This window comes from Pseudopipra pipra, chromosome 10 (assembly GCF_036250125.1).
Source record: "Pseudopipra pipra isolate bDixPip1 chromosome 10, bDixPip1.hap1, whole genome shotgun sequence".
Taxonomy (NCBI): domain Eukaryota; kingdom Metazoa; phylum Chordata; class Aves; order Passeriformes; family Pipridae; genus Pseudopipra; species Pseudopipra pipra.
Window position 1 is genome coordinate 815958 of NC_087558.1, and position 25405 is coordinate 841362.

The 25405-nt window shown below is 48.3% G+C and overlaps 1 protein-coding gene and 1 long non-coding RNA gene across 2 annotated transcripts in view; one reads left to right on the plus strand and one right to left on the minus strand.

Moving 5' to 3' along the window:
- Positions 1-1439: 1439 nt before the first annotated feature.
- On the minus strand, positions 1440-2837 carry LOC135419374 (uncharacterized). The gene is made up of 2 exons (XR_010432962.1): positions 2751-2837; positions 1440-1681 (listed from the first exon to the last, which is right to left on the minus strand). It is a non-coding gene; the product is annotated as an uncharacterized LOC135419374 (long non-coding RNA).
- Positions 2838-4094: 1257 nt separating this feature from the next.
- Positions 4095-25405, plus strand: part of ARHGEF26 (Rho guanine nucleotide exchange factor 26) — a 30006-nt gene continuing 8695 nt past the window's right edge. Inside the window, exons 1-9 of the mRNA XM_064665676.1 lie at positions 4095-5864; positions 7299-7335; positions 9234-9379; positions 12957-13013; positions 15646-15806; positions 22748-22900; positions 23302-23431; positions 24130-24204; positions 25258-25347. Of these exons, the coding sequence (XP_064521746.1) occupies positions 4095-5864; positions 7299-7335; positions 9234-9379; positions 12957-13013; positions 15646-15806; positions 22748-22900; positions 23302-23431; positions 24130-24204; positions 25258-25347 (2619 nt within the window). The remainder of the gene's footprint in view (positions 5865-7298; positions 7336-9233; positions 9380-12956; positions 13014-15645; positions 15807-22747; positions 22901-23301; positions 23432-24129; positions 24205-25257; positions 25348-25405) is intronic.

Here is a 25405-nt window from a genome sequence, read left to right on the forward strand (position 1 = left end):
CTCCCAGCCTTGCTTGAGTTTCTAATGGCAACCACCAAAACTTTTCAGCTATGGCAAGCAGTGCCTCGATCCTTTTGTTGGGAGATGTCTGAAATCCTGCAAACTCTTTAAACAGCAACCTCTTATGAACTATAGTCATCAGATAAAAAAATTTATATCTACATTTTCAGGGACATTCCATTAACCATTATCCTATAGAAAGGATGGTCTCTGAATTATTGAGAGGAAATTCACTGTTAGAATTTACATGTGTAAATGGAATTGTAAAATTGGAAAACCAATGAATATAACTAAACTGGAGAGGGAGGGTCAGACTTCTCGGGTTACACATTCTTTCTTACTCTTTTGTCTTTTCATCCCAGTGTAACAGTAAAAGAGCATCGTGTTTCAAATTTGATGGTCCAGGAGCACTAACAGGTTCTTTATTCCTGCAGTGCAATGTGATGTGGTTTTCCCCTAAAAGCTTTTGGTTAATGCTGCAAAGCTTTCTACTACTGCTGATTATTTTAACAACAGCAAAATTCAGAGGAAAACAGAAATAATTACAGAACCTGTCTTCTGCCTTCTTGGATTGATTTATGGTTAAAATTTGGCTGGGCAGTGTTCAGAGCAAAATCTCTCCCAGCCTACACACCATTGTATGGAGAAGAAAGGGGGCACAAGGTCGGAAGGCTTGACCCTTCCTGCGCCCCACGGCTGCAGTGCTCTGGGACTGCCTGTGTTGCTGGAGCAACCGTGTCCTCCTTGGGAAAACTCTGCTCCTCACATTGGCAAGAGGCTCCACTGCCCTGGTTCATGTCCCTGGACAGGCAGTGAGAGCAGTGCCAGGGGGGTTTCAGCAGAGCTCTGTCACACTCACAGCTCGTCCTTTCTTCGCCTGTGCTGACCCTGTCCCTGCTGGGGCTGTGGAGGGGTTTTGGGGGGCAGTAAGAGCCTTATTCCCCCACCTGCTAATTCTGCTCTGATCTGAGCAGGGCTGGCTGTTCTTCAGCTGCCCAAAGCCAGGGAAAGACAGGAGTTTCAAAAGAATGTTACTTGTATTATTATTATTATCATTTCCTATCTGTCAGTTAACACAGATGGGACATGCAGTGATTCCTGGGGGATTAACCAAAAGCTGGGCACTTCCCTTGGAGCCATTTGACCCGTCCCCTCTCTTGGAGGCACAGAGGGCAGATGTTGATGGAAATGCCCCTGAGGAGGCTGGAGGCAGTGGGGGACCATGGGCCCAACCAGCAGCCAGGGTCACCTGCACAGCTCTGAAGCTGTAGGGGTGTTCATGGCTAGTTCAGGGCTTTGGGAAAGGTTCCAAAGGGATGCAGCATTGCATGGGAATTCTCTCTGCTGCAGTTCCCACTGCACAGGTTCTGCTCCACACCTCCTTACATCCCAAAACTGAGGGACAGAGAGGGCTGATCAAAGTATGGGTTAGGGAGCACTGACACAGCAAACTGAGTCAGTTTATTTAGAAACACTGAATTACAGATGTGTCCCAACATCTCCAGGTGTTTGCAGCATTGAGGAGCTCCAGCCCAGCACACGCCAGAGACAGCCCAGAGCTGGAGGGGAGGTTTGAGATGGTTCTGAAACTGGACGTACAAAGTGCCCACGGATTCCTCTTCTCTTGTTTGACAGAAAGCACAGGCCCGGCCCCGAGTCTTTACACATCTCCTGTAAGTTACTGCACGAACATTTACATTTTCACATTCAGATCTTACACAAAAGTATATATTGAACCCTGTAACCCTTCCAAAGTGATGTTTAATCTGACTATTATTTGTGGGCTTGTTATCAGGTTTGGGCACTGCTACATAAGTGCCTCAGTGATTTCACACTGTGACCTGGCTTTGAAGGATGGGTTAATTACTATGTTTACATTTCTTTCTTCTCTTAAATTATAGAGTTGATTTTACTTTTCTTATGATGGCAATTTTATTGTAAGGTTTTACTTCTCTTTTACTGTGTATGAAATGGAACACTGAGGTGCAACCAAAATTACCCTTGTAATTGCAGCACAGTGAATAAGTATGTGCAAGAGAATAATCTTGTAAAAGCTGATTACCTTGGTTATTAATAATTAGGATTTGTGAGTTAAGTAATATGGAGCAGCTATATCCAATTCCTTGGCAATTTCATGTAGACAGCTGAGAGATAATTTTAGAAATAATCCAGTGTGAAATCCCAATTGACAACTGAACCAGCATTTTAGGGTCTGCCTGTGGCTTCTCCCTGTGCTTTGGCTGTTTAAAGCTGGAGTGGCAATTTGCAGTTTTCTCTCATCTGTGGGACATAAAAATTTGCCCATTTTAATTTCTTTGTGCTTTGCTTAATTTGATTCTTAGTAAGATTTTTGTTTTCCCTGGGATCTCCTGGGAGAAGAATTAATATATCTGAGGTTTGTATGCATGTACATGGGGTTGGCTGTTCCTTATGTTTCCTTCTGTATTTTTGTCTGATGGTTTATTACCTACTAAACAGGCTTAGTGTAAATAATATTTTTATACCTTTGAAAATGTCATAGAGCACTTCTAATCTACTCTATTCTTTTCTGATTTGGTGATACATGAACTCTTGCAAGTCTGGAGAGAACAGTTACAAATCTAATGTTTTTTTGGCCCTTCTGCGAGTTTATCCAGGAGTCCAAGTGGGTGCCCATCCATAAAAAAAACAAGTAATTTTGTTGAGCACTCCCCAAAACTCTCTCCTCCACCCCCAGGAATTCTCCAGTCCTGCACCTGCCAGGCACTTACCATACACCATCACCGGTGAGTCCAGGCTCTAATCAAAGCTTTTGGGATTGCTCTTTCAGTTCAAGTCTCAGCAGAAATCAAGTCTGCATCTCACAGGTGATGAAAGGAGGGCCCTGCCAGTCAGAGGTGAGGTAACTTGCTCAGCCTAACAAAGCCTTCCCTGCTCCCCCCTGCAGAGTGTTTCCTGAGGGCCACTCACATGGAAAGGACCTGAATGGTTCCCCCAGCTCCAGCAGCAGAGCTCTTCGGGAAGGGCAGGACCAACACAGCAGGTATGAGCTGTGTCCTTGGGTGCCTCCTGGCCCAGCTCCAGAGCTCTGCACCGCAGTGGAGGCAGAGCTTGGGCTCCAGGGTCTCCAAATATTCCAGGTGTTATTGTTCTGCCAGTCCAGAGGGGATGTGTTAATCACACGGGAACAGAATCTGGCCTAGGTTTTGTCTTTCATGCACTTGAGGGAAGCTTGAAAAGCAGTTTAGCTTTGTGATGTAATACCAGGGAAGTATTTAAAATTTTATTTTACATTCATGGCCAATGTGACATTTAATAGTGGAGCTAAATAATTATTCATGCTAAATGCTCCACATGCTCTGACAAGATGGTTTTTAAAACATAGGGATCATTATTTTTTTCCAGTGGAAGCAGAGCAGATTTTAACTGCAGAGGAGCAGGCAGTGAAGCAAGGGCATGTTGTAATTATTACTGAATGTAATAGAACAGAAAATCGTCCATGTCACTTCTGTCAGGGACTCTGCTGAGCCTGTGCCTTGTGGAGCACAGGGACCCCTGGCTGGGCTGCCAGAGCATGTGTCCCATGATGGAAGAAGACAGGGCCTGTGCAGCCGCTGGCACAGGAACATGAGTATGCCTTTGTTTTGCTTTTTAAAACTTACTCTGTTCTCCTCAGATGTACGGTGAAGTTACCAAAGTCACATTTAACTTTCACCATTTTTACAGACAGTGTTTCCGGCTGATGTGTCAGAATTCCCAGAAGATTCATGGTTTACGTCCTATTTTTTTACCACAAAGCTGCTCCTTTCCCAGCTTTCTCCCAGCACTCCAGCCCGAGCCAGGCAGGTGCAACGTGTTCCCTAATGAACGAGCAGGTGGCGGGCACAGGGGCCCCGCGAGCCTCTGCCTGGGCGGGCACAGTGAGGTGGGACACAGGGATGGCACCACTGCACAGCCCAGGTGGGACACAGGGATGGCACCACTGCACAGCCCAGGTGGGACACAGGGATGGCATCACCGCGCAGCCAGGGCACAGGGGATGGCACTGCCGCACGCGACTGCCGGCACGGCCACGTGTCAAGGGGAAATTCCAACCTTTTTCCCATGTGGAGGGTATGGTGGGTCCTGCAGCGAGAAGCCCGGGGCTGGGGCAGCGCTGCGCCGCCAGCCCGCCCCGCCCGCGGCGTTGCCGTAACCCTGCGGTGAGTCAGCCCAGCTGCCGGCACCGCGCTCAGCCCGCGCCCTCGGGGCGGCACAGCCGGGACCCCGCTCCTCCCGCTACCTGTGGGCAGGGGAAGGCCCCGGGACCCCGCTCCTCCCGCTACCTGCGCGCAGGGGAAGGCCCCGGGACCCCGCTCCTCCCGCTACCTGTGGGCAGGGGAAGGCCCCGGGACCCCGCTCCTCCCGCTACCTGCGGCCAGGGGAAGGCCCCGGGACCCCGCTCCTCCCGCTACCTGCGGCCAGGGGAGAGCCCCGGGACCCCGCTCCTCCCGCTACCTGCGGCCAGGGGAGGGCCCCAGCCCGGCGGGCGCCGGGGCTGTGCCGGCGGCGGAAGCGCCGCTCCGCCCGCCCCCGGCCGAGCCTCAGGTGGGGCGGGAGCGGCCCCGGCAGCGAACGGCGCAGCGCGGGTGGTGCGAGCGGGGGCTGCTCTCCCGGCCCGCCCCTGCCCGGCCCGGCCCGCGCTGGCCCCGCGCCCGCAGAGCGCTCCCCGCCCGCCTCCCTGGGCGAGCGGCGCCGGGCGGGCGGCGATGGACGGGCAGCGCCCGGCGGGCCCCGCCGCGCCGCGCTGGAGGAGGCGGGCGACCCCCCGGCCGCAGCCCCTCGCCTGGAGTAAGCCCCGGCCGCAGTCGTACCAGAGCCCCAGCGGGCTGCTCGTCACCGACTTCCCCGTGGAGGACAGGTGCGCCTTCACCGTGACCCAGCCCGCCGGCACCGTCAGCCCCGACATGGGATCCGTGTCCAACGGCACCGTGCGGCCGCCGCGCTCGCCCGGGCTGTCCCCGGAGCGCTCCCGGCTGCTCGCCCTGGCTCCGGACAGCCGTGTCGGTTCGACCGCCAACGGCACCGTCCCCGCGCCGGGCAGCGGGCAGGGCCGCCGGGCCCGGCCGCCCAGGACTGCGGGGCTGGCCCCGCACCGGGACCGCATCGTGTTCGCGGCCAGCGCTCAGCCCGCGCCGTGCGGCCGGGCCGCCGAGCCCCCGGGGGTACCGGGAGGATCCCCTGGAGTCGGCCGGGCTGCCGAGCCCCCGAAGGGATCCCCCAGAATCGGCAGGACCGCCGAGCTCCCGGGGGCATCCGCTGGAATCAGCCGGACCGCCGAGTCCCTGGAGGGATCCCCCGGGATCGGCCGGACAGCGGAGCCCCCGAAGGGATCCCCCAGAATCGGCCGGACCGCCGAGCTCCCGGGGGCATCCCCTGGAGTCAGCCGGAACGCCGAGCCTCCGGAGGGATCCCCCGGGATCGGCAGGGCTGCCGAGCCCGCGGAGGTGCCCGGGGGTCCCCCCGCGGAGCCCCCCGCGCTGCTGAGCACGCACAGCCCTGCGGCGCGGAAGGTGGGCTCGCAGCAGCTGATCCCGCTCAGCCTGGCGGAGAACCGGCCCGCGGGCCGGGCCCAGGGCCACGACCGGCTGCTGAAGGCTCGGAGCATGGTGGAGACCGCCCGGCTGCCCCCGGGCAGCGACGCCGAGGACGAGCCCGAGGGCGGCCCGGGCAGCCCGGGGACGCTGCGGCGAGGGCTCCGCTCCACGTCCTACCGCCGGGCCGTGGTGAGCGGGGTGGACCTGGACGGCTCCGCCAACTGCAAAAAGAAGAACAGAATGTCCCAGCCCATCCTGAAAGCCGTGGTCGAGGATAAAGAGAAGTTTTCGAGCCTGGGCAGGATAAAGGTGAGGTGCGCTGGGCGGTGATGCTGCGGCTCCGCGGGAGCGTGATTTGCTGACTGTACGGTTTTTTCAGTTTGCTTTATGCTAACGCAAAACTTCTCGTAGTTACTGCTGTTTAGTTAATGCTGTTTTCTTAGCGAGGTGTTGGAGGGACACGATTCTGTTGAAATCTGGGCAGCTCAGCACTGTGCTCCTGCTCGCGTTTCCTGCTGGATTCCCCAGCACACGGAGGGCTGCTCTCCCAGCCGAACTCATGGCTTAAAACCCGCTTCCCAGAAAGGAGTAAACAGGAAAAAAAGAGACATTGTCCTAATAAACTCTGCCTGCTAGAGTAGAGACAGAAAAATGAACTTCCTCCTGCTCTCCTCTATCTGAGACATCGCTTCTAAATTACTTGTAAAAATCACTGTGTGGTTTTTAAATCGATAGAGACCACTTCAGTTATCTTAATTTTAATGCTTGCAAGTAAAAGCAGAATGCCTGTTTTTAAATCTTGGTTGTATCCCTTGGGAGAAGTAGGTAGATTTTAATTGCATGTTAATGCATTAAAATTATGTTATAAAGACTTACTGAAAATACTTTTTTGCTTGAACATATAGTGTTCATATATTGTATTTCCTTATTTTTAAATAGAATTTGTTACTTTATGAAATACATTCACAGATATCTGTGGAGTGTTTAGAACTGTGTAATAAACTATACCAGGCTGGGGGCTGATGCTGTAGCTATTAAAATGATGATCAGCTTTATGACAGTTTTCAGCCAAATTATGGTAATAGAAGCTTTTGTGAAAATGCTACAAGTGATGAAATAGGAATTGATCAAGTTGTGAACAACTGCAGAGTAGGAAGTGATTTGGTTTGGTAATAGACTTGAACAGTAAGTTATGTTTAGAATGGGAGGATGTCTCACTGTCCTGTCCTAACACACAGAGCTCTCTGCCAGAAGTGTTTTATTAGACTCCTGGCCCACAGGACATGTTGCACCAGAACAGCTGTTTGATTTCAGAGGTTTGTTTTGCTCTCAAAACGTTCACTTACAAAGTACTTACAGTGGGTGTTGTGTGCAGAGTGTGGAAGGGCAGCCACTCAGTCCTGGGCCTTGTGGCCTCCTAGGAAAGGCCGAGACAGTGGGATGAGGTGCAGGTTCACTGAACCCCTCTCAAACCAGTATATTGTGCTTTTGAAACACAGGGAAAATGAAGCATTTTGGGAAAATGCATATAAACAATGCATGAGAGGAATTAAACTAGAGTAGCTTTCCACGTGCTGTGGTGAAACAGTTGTTTTTGTTGAACTCCTCTCCAGCATCCAGAGTTTATAGGTTAGGGCCTGTTGATTTGGTGCCTAAGTGTTGAATAAAACAAGTTCTTGTTGCTGTGGTTCTTTTGCATTCTCTTTCTAACACAGATCTCTCTGTTTTCTGTTAAAACTACAGAAGATGCTGAAAGGCCAAGGGACATTCGATGGGGAAGGTAAGCCCTGTTCTGTACAGGCTGGCTGATCCCCGTGTCCCATGGGAAAGGAACTTCAGGGGTGGTTTTCACATTCCTTCCTAGGAAGTCAAAGACTAAGTACCTTGCTTTTCAATAAACTGACTGAAATATTGGCCCTAAATATACTTCAGGGGTATTTTAAAGACTATAAAATGGCAGGCTAAAAATGGGGGGTTATGTGAGGGGCTTCTTTTCCTCTCAACCTCCTGTCCCTCCCAAAAGATGAGCTCTTGGATGTGTCTGTCTCAGCCCTGACAGTTCTGTACAGTTCCTTGGGGGGTGGCCCCTCCAGGTGGGACTGCCTTCAGGCCTGTTCCCTGAGGCTCTCCCCAGGTGCAGGACATTAGGGATGGCTGGCAGGTTTGGGGTCACCCCTGCAGCTCACACCTGAGTCATTAGGCTCTGAGCTGCTGGGTCACACAGCTTGTTCTCTTTTCCTCAAGTGCTGGGGCAAATCCTTTGGCTCTGCCATCATTTTCCTTTTGTGCTACCTTGGCTTCAAGTTTAAGTGCCAGAAAAACATTATCCATGTATTAGCATTTTTGTGGTACTTATTAATTCTGGGCTTTGCCAAGTTTGCTGCTTTTCCCAATATTTCAACAAGAAAAAAAATCTTTCCTGGCTATGAGCTATGGAAGTTTTATTGTAATAACTGCTACTCACTTGGCTTTTCTCTGCTTAATGCCTCCTTGAGCTCATCTCAGCTGCTGTGTTACCTTCCTCTTGTGTCTGTTTTCAAAACTCCCCGCTGTGTTCTGTTTGCATCATCCCCTTTCCTACTCTTATTTTCTTCTCCACTGTCTCCTAATGACGTTTTCTAAATTCTCTTCCAGTGGTTCCCTTCTGCCTTTGACTGATCCCAGCTAATGACTTTCTCTGCAGTGCCTCTCAGAATGCAGTGGCTGTACACAATTTCCTCTCTTGTACAGACTGTACACACTTCCCAAAGAGCTGAGACAGAGGCCAGCCCTTGTGTAACACTGGGGCTGGAGGGGCTGAGCAGGTGGGACAGGTCACCCCACCAGGTGTGGGACCATGGGCTTGGGGCTGTGTGTGGAGCAGCCAGACCTTCCACTTTCCCCTTTTAGGAGAGGATTGGATGTTATCCAAAGCCTGGCCCATCTAAAAGTGCCTTTCAGAGCCCACTTGCTTAACGGCTTAATCTGTCTGTGGGTCATTGTGGTGTTGAATTTCTCTGTCCTTTCTGTCTGCTGTTGCAAAGGCTGTGTGACCAGGGAGGTTGGGAAGTGCCCAGGGTGTGCTCCACACCTGGGGTTCTTTGCCACTGATAGTACTGGATTAATGATGACAACTCAAATAGGGTGTTTTGTCTTAAGGTTCATAGGCCTCGTGCTTACTCAGGAAAGCTTTGAATTTTCTATTTGGAGTAGTTCTGACCTTAATTCTGAAACTGGGATCGTTTCCTTCTCTTAGTGAAATGCAAAGACGTTATTTAAAGCTGACAGAAAGGTGGTTATGGGCAGTGGCCTTGTGGTGGTCCTGAAGATGAAAATAGCTAGACCTCCAGATCAGTGACTGCTCACTGACACACAGTCCTGTTTTCTAATTGCTGGCTAATTGTAAAATAGGGTACAGCAAACCAAGGAAGAAAAAATTGTGTTTTGTTTTTTTCTTGACAAAGGCCACGTCTGTTCTTTAATTCTGTCTGTGAGGATCTTTGGGAGTGGTACAGTGACCCATTGTCACTGTACTGCACCATTGTCCAGCCCAAATCAGATGCTATCTTTGTCTGGTGGAGTGGGGAGGCCACAGTGACACTTTGCTTTCTTTCATTGTTTAATTGTTACTTATAATTCTTAAGAGAGCAACTAAACCAACTTTCTAGCGATGACTGACACACTGTTGTTGTTTGACAGAAAATGCTGTTTTATATCAGAACTATAAGGAAAAGGCTCTGGACATAGATTCTGATGAAGAGTCTGAGCCCCGAGAGCAGAAATCGGATGACAAGGTTGTTTTTCACTACAAGCCCCTGAGGTCCACGTGGAGCCAGCTCTCTGTGGTGAGTGTGTGATCCTGCTGTGGCCAGAGACAGAGCTCAGGGTGGGCTCAAGCTAACGCTTCTTACTTGCTGCTGCAGTTTTTGGCTGAAGTTTTTCATCTTCCTTTTCATTTCATAAGAACAACACGGGAGTCCTGACCAATTACTGGTCTTTGTTTCACACAGAAAGCAGTGAAACCGAGAGAGTTCATTTTGGGGCCCTGTATTTGGCTAAGACACAACTTCACCAATTCGTTAAAAAAAGGGTTTGTGTGAGTTCACTATCAGGGTGAATCAGACTGAAGAAAAGTTAGTTACAAACAAGCTGCTGCTGAATTGTTCTAAATCACTCCACACCAGCTCTTAAGTTGAGTCGAGTGCAGATGTTTAATGGAAACCATTCTGAAAAGCAGGGTGTTGAGCTGGTGGTGCTCTGCTGTCCCAGCACAGGCTGGGAAGCATCTGCAGGGGGTTTGGCTTAATGGCATTATTAAACAAAGTAAATTCAGCTGGTTTAATCAGTACTGCAATCTTGCTGCCTTCCCTGCTGATAAACTGACAAATTACTGAGAACAGTTGATATTTTTACAGGTTTTTGCCCTACACATGATTTTGAGACTAAAGAAATTGTAAAAATTCTGTGTTTCTGGGTTAATTTTATCCTTTGATCGTGGCTTCTGGAGGGATGTCCCTAAAATGAAGGCTTTGGGGTTGTTTTTTGGGTTTTGTTTATGCAACTTGTAGAATGTTGCCAATCCTCATCTCTACCATTAGAGAGATGATGCCATGACATGATCACCATGGAGTGTTGGGGCTGCTGGCTGTCCATGTCTGTGCACGTTCCAGTCAATGAGTGATCAAGCCTCAGGGAGATCCCCTACGGGTCTTTAGATGGCCTGATTAGCAGAGCTGTCTTACAGATGCTGGTGACCTTCTGAAGTGTAAGATATTGAAATATGAATCCCCCTGATTTGATGATTATAAAGAAGGCAAGAAGATGTGGTTTTGAAAAGATTTGCTCTAAATTTTTTTTCAACAAATCAAATACTTTAAATATAGTTCATTTGCTCAACGTTGCAAAAAAGTTTGGGTATAATGAAGTCAAATTGTTTTTTCTGGCTTCTGGGCAAACTAGCAGTTAAATGTTCACCAGCTGAGGTGTTTTGGAAGAATGCTATTCAGTAATAATAATGATGATAATTTCAAATACTAATTTGTTGTGAGACAAAAATAGCACAGAGACCATCTCAGGAAGGGAACTGTCCCATTCTTCAGTTACAGAAACCAACTTGTTCTGTGCTCTTTGAGCACAGCAACTTGTGCACTGTCTGTACTTGGTTTCCAAGGTTGGAAGTGGGGAGTAGGAGGGAAAAGGTGCATGGAGAACCCAAAATCTGGCAATCTGAGTCTCACAGTGACTGTGGTTGTAACTCTGGAAAAATTACGTGCTGTCAATTGGTATTAAAAAGTGAAAAAGTGAGTCTGGAATTGTAGCAGGAAGTCAGCTGGAAAATGTCAGTCCTGGGTTTCAGCATATGTTAGGGAAGGAGGAGAATAATGTTTCTGGTGTTTGTTAGCAGTGCCTGTGCTGGGAGATGGAGGGGAGATGGCAGAGGGAACCCCTCTCTCTGCAGGAGGTTTCTTTGACCAGGCTCTGTTTGAGGACTAGTGAACTTCAGGCATGGAGCTGTCAAATTCTTTATGATAATAGTAATAAAAAGGGTGTTTCACATGTGTGTGTACACTGCAGAAAGGCAAAAACTGAGATTGATCTTGGTTGTGATTGTTTTCTCCTTGATTTGAAAAGCTGCTGTGAGTTGCTTTACAGAAGCACACTCTGTCCTGTTCATGGCTGCTGCTTCTCTGTGCTTTGGCTGCCAGGGATCTGCCTGGTTTGACTGTCAGGGATCTTCAGGGCTCATCTCTGCAGGGGCTCTCATTTCTCTCCCTGTACCAAAGGGCTTATCTTCAATTTGCTTTATGGTGCAGCCACTTTTTGTATTTCTCAAAGAAATATTTCCAGTGACGTTCCCTCCCTTCACCACCTCCTTATTTTGAGGGAACTTCTTGTTCCTTACCAGAGTTCACCTGTTGTCCTTTCATCCTTTCCTCCTCATCTCCGTGGTTGAATCAGTCATAACTGAGTTGCTGAGGAAAAGCCAGTCCAATGTGATGACACACAGCATTAGTAGCTGTGCTGTTGGGCCTCTTCCAGTCCTTCTGGTCATGTTCTTGCCTTAAGCCTTTTGTTTGCATAGTGTCACAAATGTGTTTTTTTTTTTTTTTTTTAAGGCTATTTCAGTTAAAACATTTGGGACACTTCAAAATTAGGAATCGAAGTTCCTTTCACAGAAATGCCTGAAATAGTCTCCATGTCTGGGCCTCTGTCTCTTTGGAAGTGTTGCTGCTGACTGGGAGTGTGAGGTTGGGCCGTTTGCTCCCGGGATGAGCTCATGTGTACTTTGTGTGCTCACACCTGCGTGTGACAGACGGTGGGCACGGGGCACAGCTGCCCTTGGGAACATGAGTTCACTTGGGTGCCCGTGGAGCTCCCTGGGCCTGAGCAGTGTGTGTCAGCAGGGAGCACCTGTGGGATGTGTTCCCAGGTATTTCCTGTGTTGGTGTACTTTTAGAAAAGTCTTCCACTGCATCCAGAAGAAGGTGGTGTACCTGCCAGTGCCATTGCACTTCCTGGGGAGGGCTCTGAAACTTTCAGGTTGCTGATTGAAATGTGCTTTAATGTTTAATAGACAGGCATTTAATTAGTTCTTGCTGGGTATCCAGGAGTGTCTGCTTGTGGTGCCGTGGGAATCTGTGACTTGTGTTCCAAAGAACAACTGCTCCAGCACTGGAATGTTGATATTATTTTCATAAGCACTCACCTGTGAGTCTCTGCTTTGGTGTGCATACAAAAAAGTGTGGCACCTCTTACCCTGCTCCTCCTTTATTCCTGAGCCTGCTGTCCAGCTGTGTTGGGCTTGCTGGGCAGGAATAAAGTGAGGAATAATATATCCTTTAAAATTCCAGGGAACAGGTGGAGTAAGGAGAGAAAGCTGTTGCTGATAGAACATTAGGAGCTTTTGGAGAAGACTGAGGGAAGTGGGAGGAGGGAAGTGCATGTGAGGTCTCGTGGCCATGGCATGTCTCTGTGTTCCATGTGTGTGGTGCTGTGGCTCTTTGCCTTCCCTGGTGTCCCTCCTAATCTGGGGTCCTGGCTTTAACACTCTGGGAATTGCAGGAAGCCAGGCCATCCTTGGTGCTTTGCTTTCTGGGTTCTTGGATTTTCGTTTTTTAACGTTCTCCTGTTAAATGACACAATGTGGTGATTTGCACCAGGAAGGAATAAACCTGAGGGATTCCACTGTGCCTGCTTTCGTGGCAGTGCTCCTGGGTTTGTGTCTTGGGATAGTTTCTACTGAAATGATACAATTCTTTCAATAAGTCAAATACAGACATTGTTTTGATTTCTGCTGGTTCATTGCTGTCCCTGGAGTGGACTGATTATTTAGCTGCAATGTTTTGATAATCCTGTATTATTTTTCTAAAATCACATTTTTCCCCAAGAGATTTTAAAAATAGCACTTTATTTCTTTTGCAGGTGAAGAAGAATGGATTGTCAGAAGCCATCAGCCAGGAGGAGAGGAAGAGGCAGGAGGTATCTCAGTAACCTGTGCTTGGGGCTGGTTGCTTGGGGCTGCACTGCTCACCTGCTTCAGTGCTCTGTTGACAAGGAGATAAGTTCATTGCTCGGCTTCCTGCCCTGGAGTGAAGTGTCCCCAGTCCCCAGGAGAGTAAATACACAAACCCTGTCTGTTGCTGAGGTGCTGTGTCCCTGCCAGGGGGGGTCCAGCCTGGCAGTGGCACAGTCACTGCTGTGCCAGGGAAGGTGTGACATTGACCCCGAGATCACAGAGGGAGGAGGTGGCACATGAATTTTTAAAGGCAATGAGGAACAAAGAGCAGCTTTTACAAAGGCCCTGAGTTGTAACTAACCCTGCTGGACACGAGAGCACTGTGTCCCTGCTGTGAGCTCTGCCCCTGTCCCCTGGCAGAGCCGGTGCCTCCCTGGCAGTGCCGCCACCAATGCACTGACCCGTTCTCTCTCTGTCTCCTGCCCCTTTGCTCCTTTTGTCCTCTTGGTCCACTTTCCTCTTCCCCTGCGCTCCCTGTGTCCACTTTATCTGCTTTACCCTCCTTCCTCACCTACAGGGGCTATTTCAAAGGGGATGAGAGGTGTTGAAAGCATAGCCTGGCCTAGCCAAGTGTATTCCTGCAGCTCCTGAGGTATGTCCGGCAGCAGGGAAAAACCAAGGTGTTTTCAGTAGAAACACGGTAGCATTGGTACCTGCCCTGGTAATCTGTCCCAGTGTCCTCATTTCAATTCAGGATATACCTCAACCTCCTCCTGCTGGAAGGCTTTTGAGACACAAGGCACTGGTTTCAGTCATACCCTTCAGGAACCTTTAGTCTGGGTTTCCTGAAGCCATACTTGCAGCCCAATCATACTTGCATCTTTTCAAAGAGAACAAGTTCTTTGGATGCCTCTTACATGTAAAGTCTTTAATGTTAACCAAAAATGTTTTCAAGCCTGAGGGTTTTTTATTTGAATATTAGAGGCCCATTCTTTCAGAGGGAGCCTAAATAAATATTCTTAAGCTGTAGTTGCATTACGAGGTTGTGCTATAGCTGTATTTCTTTTAAACTGCCTTTTATTAACTATTCTTTATCTAGTCTTTAAACTGCTTTTTAGAGTCTATTAGATTATTTTATAATTATACCATAATACATTGTCACTGCAGAAAAATACATTTGTTTGTTTTCTGCCTTGATTAATGTCCATGTCCTGTGTTCATACACATCCCACTTTTCAGAACCCATTAGTGAGATGGGTCTGTGCATCTTTTGGCTAAAGAAAATATGTCATAGGTTGGAACTAAAATTATTTTCAGCACATCTTCTTTCCTTGCAAGCTGAAGCTGTGTGTGTGTGTACAAAGTGCAGTGTGCCCCTGGCCTCTTGAGAGTTCCTGTCCATTGGGGTGGACATCTGCTGACCTTGATATCATGGAATGAACCACAGCCTGGCTGCAAGTGCCATTCAGGAACTCTGCATCACCTGGAGCTGCTACCCAGCCCCTGGGTGTGCTGGGGTTCCTGTGTGTCACTCTTAAGCCTTCTTTATTTTTTATTCTCCAGAATGTGTTTGGGTCATGGTGAGATGATACTCCCTTCCTTACACTTTAGAAGCAAAGTGTCTTTCTTTGTCCCATTTATTTAATTTATTGTTACCAAACTGGGAAGAAGCCCATGAGGGACCTCAGCCTCGTGCCTCCAACCTCACCCCTGTGCTGTTGTGTTTGGGTATTTCTCCTTTGGTTTTAGAGGAGTTAGTAGCAGATAAGTAATGAAATAGTAGATGCAAGTATCAACATTGGTTATATTGAGAACTATAAAGTTCTATTACCCATGTACCTTCAGACAACTATAAATGTCTGAGAGCTGAATAGGTTTTTACATCAGAGATGAAAAGTTCCATTGGAACAAGTGTATGGATTTCGAAGTCAGAGGGTCCATCACCAGTTTGCTTTGTGTGCCAGCTGGTGGGAGGACCAGTGGGCTCTCATGGAGTGCAGGGTGATGGGTCAGAGGGGTCAGGGACCCCTGGAGCTGTGCCTGTCCCGTGTTTGGTCACTGCCCACCCAGGGGACACCGGCTGCCACCCCTGTCCTGGCCCCTCCTGTGCCTGATCCTGGGGCTGGAGGGACCCAGAGTGTCAGTGCTGACCCAGCTCTGGGTGCAGGCTCCTCTCCTGCAGGGCTTGGCCTGTGCCCCAGGGGCAGTCAGGAACTGAGCAGCTGCTGGTCAGGAAGAGCAAAGGCAAACAGGGCCTGGCCAGCAGTCGTGGGACTGATGGGAACCTTCCAGACAGACCACAGGAATGGATGTGTTCAAAACCAAACCCCAAAAAACAAACACCAAAAACCCCCAAACCCACCTCTCAGGAGTATGAGTGGGGAGTGGTCACACTTGGTCTGGAGTTGTCTTCAAACCCTCTGTTTGCAGTTGCATTGAAAACTCTGAATATAGACTTCTTAAAAAAGTCCTTTTTTCTAGTGTTAAATCACTTATTTCAAAGTAAGTGATGCAACTATCATAGAAGTGAATATTTATGTCATAATCTGTAGTTTATGTGCAAAAACTTTGCTTTGCACCCCTCCTCAACATTTCTTTTAATTAAAAAAAGCCCAGTCACTAATAAGTCTTTTCTTTCCCCCCTCTACTTTGCAGGCAATATTTGAAGTGATCTCTTCTGAGCATTCTTACTTGCTGAGCTTGGAGATTCTGATCCGGATGTTTAAAAATTCCAGGGAACTGAGCCTCACAATGACCAAAACAGAGAGCCACCACCTCTTCTCCAACATCACGGATGTTTACGAAGCAAGCAAAAAGTAAGTGCAGCATTTCTGCATTTAAAAGAATTATACAGCTTTAACATAGAAGCAGGTTTCTTGTTGGAAGCTGAAGTGACCATTTTACTGGTGACCATTTCTTCCCAAACTCGTGAAGTCAAGGCTGTGGCCTGGGGAAGGCACTGGGTGCTCTCAGCTGTCTCTCTGGACAGCTTTGCGTGGGTCTCTACCTGTGGAACACAGAAGTGTTGGCCTTCTTTCACAGAGGGGCTCAGGGTTCAATAAGGAATCTGAATATTTTCTTTGTGCCCTCTTCTTTTGTCTCCTGTGTAGAAATTGTCCTTCTTGTAGAAACTGCGATGTTGAAATCTGAATTCTTTAGCATTAAACCCTCATGTACCTTTGTGGAACTTGTGAAGTTTCATGTTCCCAGTTGTGGTAAAGTCCTTTTTAGCATTTTCTCTGAAGCCCCATAAAGTCTGTGGAATTTGGCATGTGCTGGGCAGCAATTTGACTTTGTCTTCTGAAGGTTTTTGTTCCATGGATGTACCTGGGAGAGAGGCCGATGTGTTGTGCCAAGTGCAAACCCAGTGTAGGAGCTATAGGACAGGATTTGGATTTGGTTGGGGTGTTTTCCCTTTCCCCTGTTCCCTTTTCTCTCTCTCTCTTGTAGCTGAGGTCTTTTGCCAGCAGTTGGGTGTTGTGTGACCCCTCAGCCACCTCAGGAGTGGGTTGTACCCCAGCAGTGGTGTCAGGGAATGCAGATTATCAAAGTCTGTATTTTCAAGGAAACGTACTTTTTAAAGGCTTCTCCTTACATGAAGTGTTTTTTGTAAAAGTAGAGTATGATGGGGGTGGGGAGAGCAATATTTTTAGGGGAACTCTTAAAACCCTTTTGATTAATGGTCTTCAAAGGAAGTGGGAGGGGGAGAGAAAAAAAAAAAGGAAAGCATGGAAAAATACCCCACTAGCCTAGAATTATAATCTCATTCTTTCTTGTCTGTAAAGCCCAATGGTTTAAGAGCTTGGCTTTTTTTATAACTTGGAGTAAAAACAGAAGTCGTAACTCCTTTTTACACTTAAATGAAAACATATTTTCTTTCCTGAATTATGCAATACTGTTAAACTGTAACAAAACTTTGTGCTGGCTTTGACCAACATCCTTTGTGTAAATAATGGAAGTGATTTTAAACCAGAAGCCTCTTTCTTGGTGTCTTTGAACTGTCTCTTTCTATTTTCAAGGTCTTTCAAGGCAGCAAAATCTATGCTTTTGTTATAAAAGTGAGCATCTGTCCCATTCTGCTGTATTTTAAGCAGCCTTTACTTAAAAACATAAAACCTGAGTATGGGTGTAGTTACCAGTGGGTTTGGTTGCTCAGGCAAAAGTTGAGCTGAAGAATTTGAGCTGATAAAAATACTTTATAAAAGTACTTTAGTCAAAATTGCTAAAAGCTTCTATCTAGGAACTTTGCCTTGGAACATGTTTAGAGGAGACTGTCCAGAAACACCAGGATAGGCCTCTGGTGCATGACAGGGCCATTCCTGGGGGAACAAAGCTGCCTTTGTTGGAAGCAGAATGCAGACAGCAGTCCTCCCTGCTCCTGGGAGCTCACTGGAATGTCTCTGACAGAGAGAGTGGAGCTGAATAATTTGGGCAGCACTCACTGGGTGTGCTTGTGGAAACCTCTTGGAAGGTGCTTTGGAGAGCTTCAGTCTTTCATTGTGTATCTGCCTGGGTGTGAGATCTGCGAGTTCAGAGGTGCTGGAGCTGAACTCCCCCAGATCCAGGGGAGCTCTTGGACTGGGCTGTGGGGATGCCTTGGGACAGCTCCCTGAGGAATGGGCTGAGCACTGAGAAATCAGTGTGGGGATGTGGGGCAAGAGAGGTCACAGCTCCCCAGGAGCCTCCCTGGGGAAAGAGCAGCCACAGGGAAATCGGGGAAATGTCTTGAGGAACAGTTGGTCTGGCAGGTTAAATCACCAGGCTCCTAAGAGAAAGGAAAGCTTTAGCATTTGTGCCTCTGCCACCAGACCAACAAAAGGCAAAAAACTTCTGTGGTCTCAGATGTGCTTTGGCAGAAAAAGACAGTAACAAAAGGATCTGGACAGGTTCTAACTGTAAACTCTGTCTTGATTTCTTTAGTGTGTGTTTGTGAGGGAGGTTTACAGCTTGTCTGAGTATCCTAATTTAATTTTAAATGTGTGAATATATGTTAGGAACCAGGTAAGCTTCCTCACAGCACTTTTTTTGTAAATTAGATTAACATATCACCTCTTTCCCACATACTTTATATGATAGAGATTCATTGCAGTCCTTGTGATCATTTGAGTGTATGTGTTGAATCAGTTAACAAGCATTAAAAACATTACTTTTAGAGAAAGCAGAGTTCTGTTGCTCAGTTTCTTTGACAGATTGCAAAAAAACACCCCAAAACCTGCATATAATACAAAAAGGAAAAATATGGTGAGTAGAGCCTGTGAGTCCAAAATACCTTTTTTTCCCCCCCTTTAAATTTTAGGTGCCCACAGAACACATTTATGGATTTGCATCATGCTGATGACTTGGGACAGTGCATTTATCCTACTGTTTCCTTTGATTCCTTCCTCTCTGGGTTGTTCTGACACCTGCACTTGTTGCTGAACTCTGTGGCTTTAACTTGTAGGAGTTGTGTGTGCAGAGGGTTCTCCTGGCAGCTGGAATAGCTCTGGTTGCCCTGCACTGTTCCCTTGGGGTGCTGAACAACAGCTTTACAAGGATGTGTAGTTGGGACTTGCATTCCTGGCCCAGGGATTGTTGTTTATAATTTGGTTTCTTTGTTGGAGACAGGATTAGATACATTACTCAGGAACAGCAGATCTGACCAGGATTGCTCTGCCCTCAGCTCATCTCAGCTGTGTGACTGTAGCTGTGCATTTTAGTTGATTTTTAATTGCAGTTGCTGAAGCTTGGCAATATTATCAGTGTTTGTCAGATGAAGGGTGGTTCAATTGCTATTTTAAATTTACAAAACCAGTATTTTGGAACAGTGACCATTAGAGTCTTTTTTGGTTTGCCTCTCTCTTTCAGGAATTCTAGGAACTTTTTCTTGCCTATCTGCTCTTCATCTGCACAGTGTCCTCTCAGTGTCTCTGTGTGTTACTGCTGCCAGAATTATCCTGACAAATTAATTGTCTCTGTGTCCCTCTCTGACTCCAAAGCTCTGTACTGTCACTGATCTTCCTGTGCAGAGGCAGCACACAAGGTCTGTGACTGTGTCCCAGATTCCTGGGAGGAGACTCACTGTCAGGTCCCCTCAGAACTTTTCCTCTTCTCACTGGATTGCTTTTCAAAACTCTCCTGTCAGTCCTTGCTCTAGTTCCAGTTCAGTCCTTTGTGTTCAGTTTCTTTTTTATGTCTATTATTAGGTATTTTTGGAGATAATTCTTCTTCTTTCTCTATCTCAGGCCCTCAGCCCGTGAACTGCCACTTCTCCCTCTAATTGCCTTGCAAGAGCTGGTTTTAACATTAACAGAATAGCTGGTTTTTTAAAAATAAAAACACCCAAACCCCAGAGTCTCCCTCAGTGGTGACTTAAGATGGTTTCTGTTACCCAGCAACAGATAGTTTTGGCATCAGCTAAACCCAGTTTATTTTGAGCTGAACCATTGCCAGAGCAGCTCCAGTGTGCTCAGGTGTGGGCCCACAGTGATGCTGGGGACTGGCCTGGAGAGGAGGGGCAGGGACAGGAGCTGTGGGAGCTCCGTGGCCAGAACTATGGTGTGGAGCTGCCAGCTGTTTGTACTGAAACCCATTCCTGTATGATGGAAACATATTCTCTGTTTAAAGAAGAAAACAAAGAAATCATCCCAGGGCAGCATTTGCAGCTGATTTCTTGCAGCCTGTGGCTCTTCTGTGGCCCACCCTCTGCACAGAGTGATTGATGTGAATACTTGTGTTTGAGGACAGTAGAATAAAAGTACTTAAAACCTGTAAAGCCTTCCAGCTGTAACCCAAACTGTGTTTGTCCTGTAGGTCCCTTCCTGCAGAGCACTGGGGTCACAATCTCTGGGACTGCCCACACAGACCCTCTGAAGCCACTGGGCTTTGCTGGTGGGGCTTGCAGGGCTGTTGTGGGAGCAGCTTAGGGATCTCTTACCAGTATTTAGATTTACTGTTGCTGCAGGAAACACAGCAACAGTGTGTTTATCTGGGTGTTCCTTTGGCAGTAAAGTGGGTGGAGGTTCAGCAGTTCCTGAGACTGTACACCCCAATTAACACCCCAATTAACGGGAGTCCTGGAGGAGCTGGGGGCTGTTGGTCCTGGATAAAGCAGTGCCAGTGAGGAGGAATGAACAGCCTGAGGGAATTGCCTGAGCAAGTGTCAGGAAGTTGTTCCTGGGGGTCATTCCAGGAGCTGATCTGCCCTGAGACATGGGAAGAACCTTTCCAGGAGCCACCAAGCTGTGAGGAGGAAACTATTGCCACAGAGGGCAGAGCCAGCACTGCCAGAGCTCTGGTGTCTCTGGAGCTTGTGCTGGACACAAACAAACAGGGAATGAGCTAAACCTGCAGTCCTGGATTTGGCCCTCAGCCTTTAGGGGAGGGGCTGGAGTGGTACAGATTGGACGTTTCTTTTAAACAACATAAGGGCAAGATGAGGGAAATCAAATTCTGTCCTGTGATGCTGTTTGACTTCCACTTAATTGGATGTAACTTCAACCAGAAAAGTTCTGGAATTAACAGAAACAGATTCTTTAAATAAATCCTTCTGGTATTCAGCAAAAAAAGCATCACACAGCACAGCTAATTCCTAGTTGGTTAAATTGAATTTAATCACTCCATCCCTCGGTCCTGACATGTGACAGAATATGTCCTAAATTTATAAGTGAAAGGGTTTATGATGTGTCTGATTCACTGATTGTATCTAGGAATTAGCAGATTGGATGTGAAAAACCACAACCTTTGATTCAAACTTCAGTGCATGATTTCCTTGTAGTACATGTTGGAGGGATGGACTTGGGGGTGCTGCTTCTCTCTGCCCCTCTATTCCCTTTTTTCTTTATCCCAGATTTTTACGAATCTTACGGTGACTGTGTCTGATGTCATTGATGAAGCACCAGATAAATTCTAAAAGTGGAAGTTGTGGCCCAGCAGGGTCCAACACCTTGTCAGGGTGCCATAACCCAGCAGGAAACTCTGCATTTCCACATTTCCTGAGCACAGTAAATTGGCAGCAGTGGGAGGTTCTCCCAGCTGTAAATATGTCTGAGCAGAGTGAGGAATCCCAGTTCCTGGTGGGCAGGGGTGGGAATCTGTTGTGGTTCATGAGAAATTGCAGACTCTGTGACTTGGAGACTCTCTTTTATTTCATTTTTTATTTGTTTTTTTACCTTCTTGGACCCCGGTGACACTTGAGGCAGCTCTTCCCTTCAGTGTGTGTCCCTGGAGCTCTGGGAGCAGTGAGTGGGATGTCCTGACACTCAACCCAAATCCACAGCACAGCAGAGTCAGTGGCAACTTGGAATATGTTGTGCTTTGAGAGGATGGGGGGGCAGAGGGTGTGGGGACTGTGCCCTTCAGAGGTGACAAGGCTGTTAAAGAGCACTGCTGAGAGGGGAAGGGAAGGGGGAAGCTGTAGTAGGGCAGGTGGTGCCTCTTTGTGGTACCCTGTTTTCCATGAAATGCCAACACAAACATCAGCCAGTGCATGTGCAGTTACTGTGTCCAAACTTAACAAAACCAGACAAAATCCAAAATGGGACAAAATCCCCTGGATTGTCCTGACTCTGTGACTGACCCAGTGGGAGCCTGGCAGCCACTCAGTGCAGCAGCTGCCTCTGGAAAATACCTAAACTTAGTTAACCCCTGTTCCTACACACGTGGGTGATCAGCTGCTGTTCATCCTGTTCTCCTCCTCTCACAGGTTTGAGGTGTGTTTGCAAAACAGACTCTGGAGAACATCAGTGACACACTTGAAAAAAGGTGACAGATTTGAAGAGCCACTGTTAGTGATGAGAAAATGGAATAAAGGGCTGAAATTAAATAAAACAGATTTCAAAATATTTGAACTTGATGTAGGATCATGAGTTCCAAGTATTTCATCAATGTTTTCTCTACTATGTGAGAATTTTTAACAAGCTCATTGACTCCAGGGAGTTGAGGATTCTGGCATTGAATCCTGATGTACAAAGGCTGTGGCCAGGGCTAGTGAGATATTGTCAGCAGCTCTGCATGTGTGAGGATGGCACTGGTGTGCTGTGGGGGGAATTGTGGGGGCCTGCAGAGCTGGTCTGTGTGAGCTCTTACTCCCCAAACAGGGAGAGGTTTCTAGCGAGTGTGGTGGAAATCAAGGCTCGTGCTGTGGGAAAGTTAAGAGTGCCAAAAGGAGTGGGAAGCTTCCAGAGGCCAAAGAGACTTCCATGTGGGACAACAAGCATGGTTAGGGGAGGAGCCAGCAGAGGATTTTGGGTTCTGTGCCCGTTTTCAGTGTTTCCAATCTGTGTTTGGTTCCAGGGGTGGGTTGGAGGATGTGAAACATGAGCATCATGTCCCCCTCTGCCAACCATGGCTTTTGTCTTTGGCTCAGCAGTCACACAGACCTTGATTTCATTGAGCACTTCTGGTGCTGTGCTGCCTTTAATTGCAAGAGGAAATGTGTTAATGTGTGTTTGAAGTAGTTTCATTTCTTTTCCAACCCCATTTCTGGAAATTCTGGTCTGACCAGCTCAGTGATGCTGTTTGGGTTCTGGCACTGGGAGAGTGGGAATTGCCTCTGCCAACACTGCTGCTGAGCTGCCAGGGGACACCAACCCCTGGATTTGTGTCCTGTCAGGATTTCCCTCGCTGCCCTGCCAAAGGAGGGATGATCTCACCCTGTCACCAACCGTTCCAGTTGTCGTTAGTTTGTAAAGTCCCGGCTCGTGGCAGGTGAAGTGGGAAATGCCATGAGAGTGAGACGCTGTTTTCTTGTCAAAGTGAGGAACCCATTTCCTCTTCCCAGGTTCTTTGAAGAGCTGGAAGCGAGGCACCAGAACAACATCTTCATCGATGACATCAGTGACATCGTGGAGAAACACGCGGCCTCCTCCTTCGACCCCTACGTGAAGTACTGCACCAACGAGGTGTACCAGCAGCGCACCCTGCAGAGGCTGCTGTGAGCACCGGGGCTGCCACTGCACCGTGCTGGGAGTCAGGGGGAGGCTCTGCACTTGGGTGCAAAACCTGGGGCTCCCAGCATGTGCTGACAGGCTGAACTGTCCCTGCACGCTCCTCCAAGGAGTGGGGACTCGCTGGGCTGCACAGCCCAACCCTGCCGTGGTCACAGGGCTTGGTTCCCTTTCCTGCATCGGTTCAGTGTCCCACGGGCTCCCCTGGGTCTGCCCTCACGGCCAGGGGTGGCAGTGCCTGAGTTTGGTGTCAGTGCCGGGCTTAGGTGATCCAGCTCCTGCAAATCACACTTCCCTGGCAATGAAACCAGGATTTATTTGAGATCTGGCAACTTGCACAGTTATTTGGTAAAACACACCATTGAATCCTCTCCCTCTTTTCCCCCAGAGCCACAAATCCAGCGTTTAAGGAGGTGCTGTCCCGGATCGAGTCCCACGAGGATTGCAGGAATTTGCCCATGATCTCCTTCCTCATCCTTCCCATGCAGAGAGTCACTCGTCTCCCCTTACTGATGGATGTGAGAACACCTATTCCTCTGTTTTTCCTTGATACATGTTCCTTCAGTTCACATGCTCTCACTCAATTCCTGGTTCGTTCCAGTCTCTCCATATCTTCCCCCTTGTGCCAGTCCAGGGCTGTATGTCCTGGGCTGTGGATTATGGAGTCCTGCTCCATTTGTTTGCTGGCTGTGACTGGTCCCTCCTGCTCCTGACCCCCATTCACAAGTTAAAGATTTGGACATTCTAAAAGGAAAATTGTACAGTAAGGGTCACAATAATTTTGAAACCAAGGAGGCTCCAGCACAGAAATTGTCTGTAGTGGAACTCCATTCCCGAAGGATGAACTCCATTCCCAAGGGCAGGGGAGCTGTGTGGGGGTGGCACTGAGCTGTCCCTCCCTGTGCAGTGACTGGGGAGCCCGGGAGTGTGATGGAAGTGCCAGGAGTGTTGGTGCCACAGTTCACACCAGGGCTCGTGGCAGTTCAGGTGAGGTGCCAGAACCAGAGGAGGAGCTGGAACCACCTAACTGGGATCCAGACTCGGAGTCCAGCTCTGGTAGGAGCCAGAGACAGGACTGATGATTTGGTTCTGTAGGTTTGCAAATTGGACACTGATTAATTTGATCACCTGGGCAGTTTGTTCATGGACTCTGAGTTCTCTGTGGGTTGCAGTCTGTGCTGCTTGGTCCTCTGAAGTAACTGATGTTTTATTTCAGACCATTTGCCAGAAAACACCCAAGGATTCAGCAAAATATGAGAACTGCAAGCAGGCTCTAAAAGAAGTCAGCAAGGTACATTCTTAAGTGCTCACTGAAATTTTTCTCTGCAGAATTTTTCCTGCTTTGACTGTTTTCCTTCCTGAATCACCCTCCAGGCCTCTGTCATTTCAGAAACCCACCAGAGAAGTGGCTGCTTTGGGGTTTTGTTGGTCACTTGAGAATTAATTTTCATGTTTATCGTTCACCTGTTTCATTGTGTAGTTGGACAAATGTATTGTGTTTTATGCCAGTTGTTCCAACAGAAAGCCCAGAGTGGACTGTGTGTATCAAAACCCCAGAACAGTGTCCTGACAGTAAAGAAAATCTGAATCTTCTGAGCACTTAACTGAACCAACTGCCCTGCTGTCAGTGCTTCAGAGCTGCTCTCCTCTAGTCAGGGTTTTTTTGCCTCCATAGATCTCAGCATTTCAGGAGCTGTAGTGTATCATGGGCTGATGTGAGATGGGAAGTGCTAGGTGTTGTTTAGTAGAACAAAAAGCTGCTTCTCTGCTTGCTGGGGCTGGACATTACCTTGGCCCTTGAACATTCCTGTGCACTGTGAGGGAAAAGGGATGGTTTTTGTGCAATAATAATGCAGGTGGGAGGAGCACTGAGGCATAAAACCTCCACATTGCTGTATTTAAGAAGGGCCCCTGGGGATGGGTTTTACACCAGAATTACTGGTTATTACTTGGGAAAAGAGCCCAGACTGGTGCCACTGGTGCTGCTGGGTGAGTGTGTGGGAGCAGAGCGTGGCTGGAGCAGGGGAGGGCTGTGTGTAGAGCTGATCATTCCCCTGGAGCAGAGCACTGTGGCCCTGCTCAGCCAGAACCTGGGCTGGGCTCTGCACCACTGCCCCTGAATAACCAGTTCCCAGGGTCCTGGGGGGCTGTGGGGGTCAGGGGGTCTCGGGGTCAGGGCCGGGTGTGGGGCCAGCCCTGGGCACCCATAGACACCCTCTGGGGGTGAGCCAGCCTGGAGTGTCACTGCTGGGGGGTTGTGCCTCCCTGGAAGTGCCTTTCCTGAGGGAACAGCAGTTGGTGCAGTCCCTGAGCCCAGCTCAGCTCAGCCCTGTCTCGTTCCCAGCTGGTCCGTCTGTGCAACGAGGGCGCTCGGAAGATGGAGAGGACGGAGATGATGTACACCATTAACTCCCAGCTGGAATTCAAAATCAAGGTATGGGCAGGAGGATATTTCTGACCATTTCATTGACACAGGAAGCAGTGGAATTCTT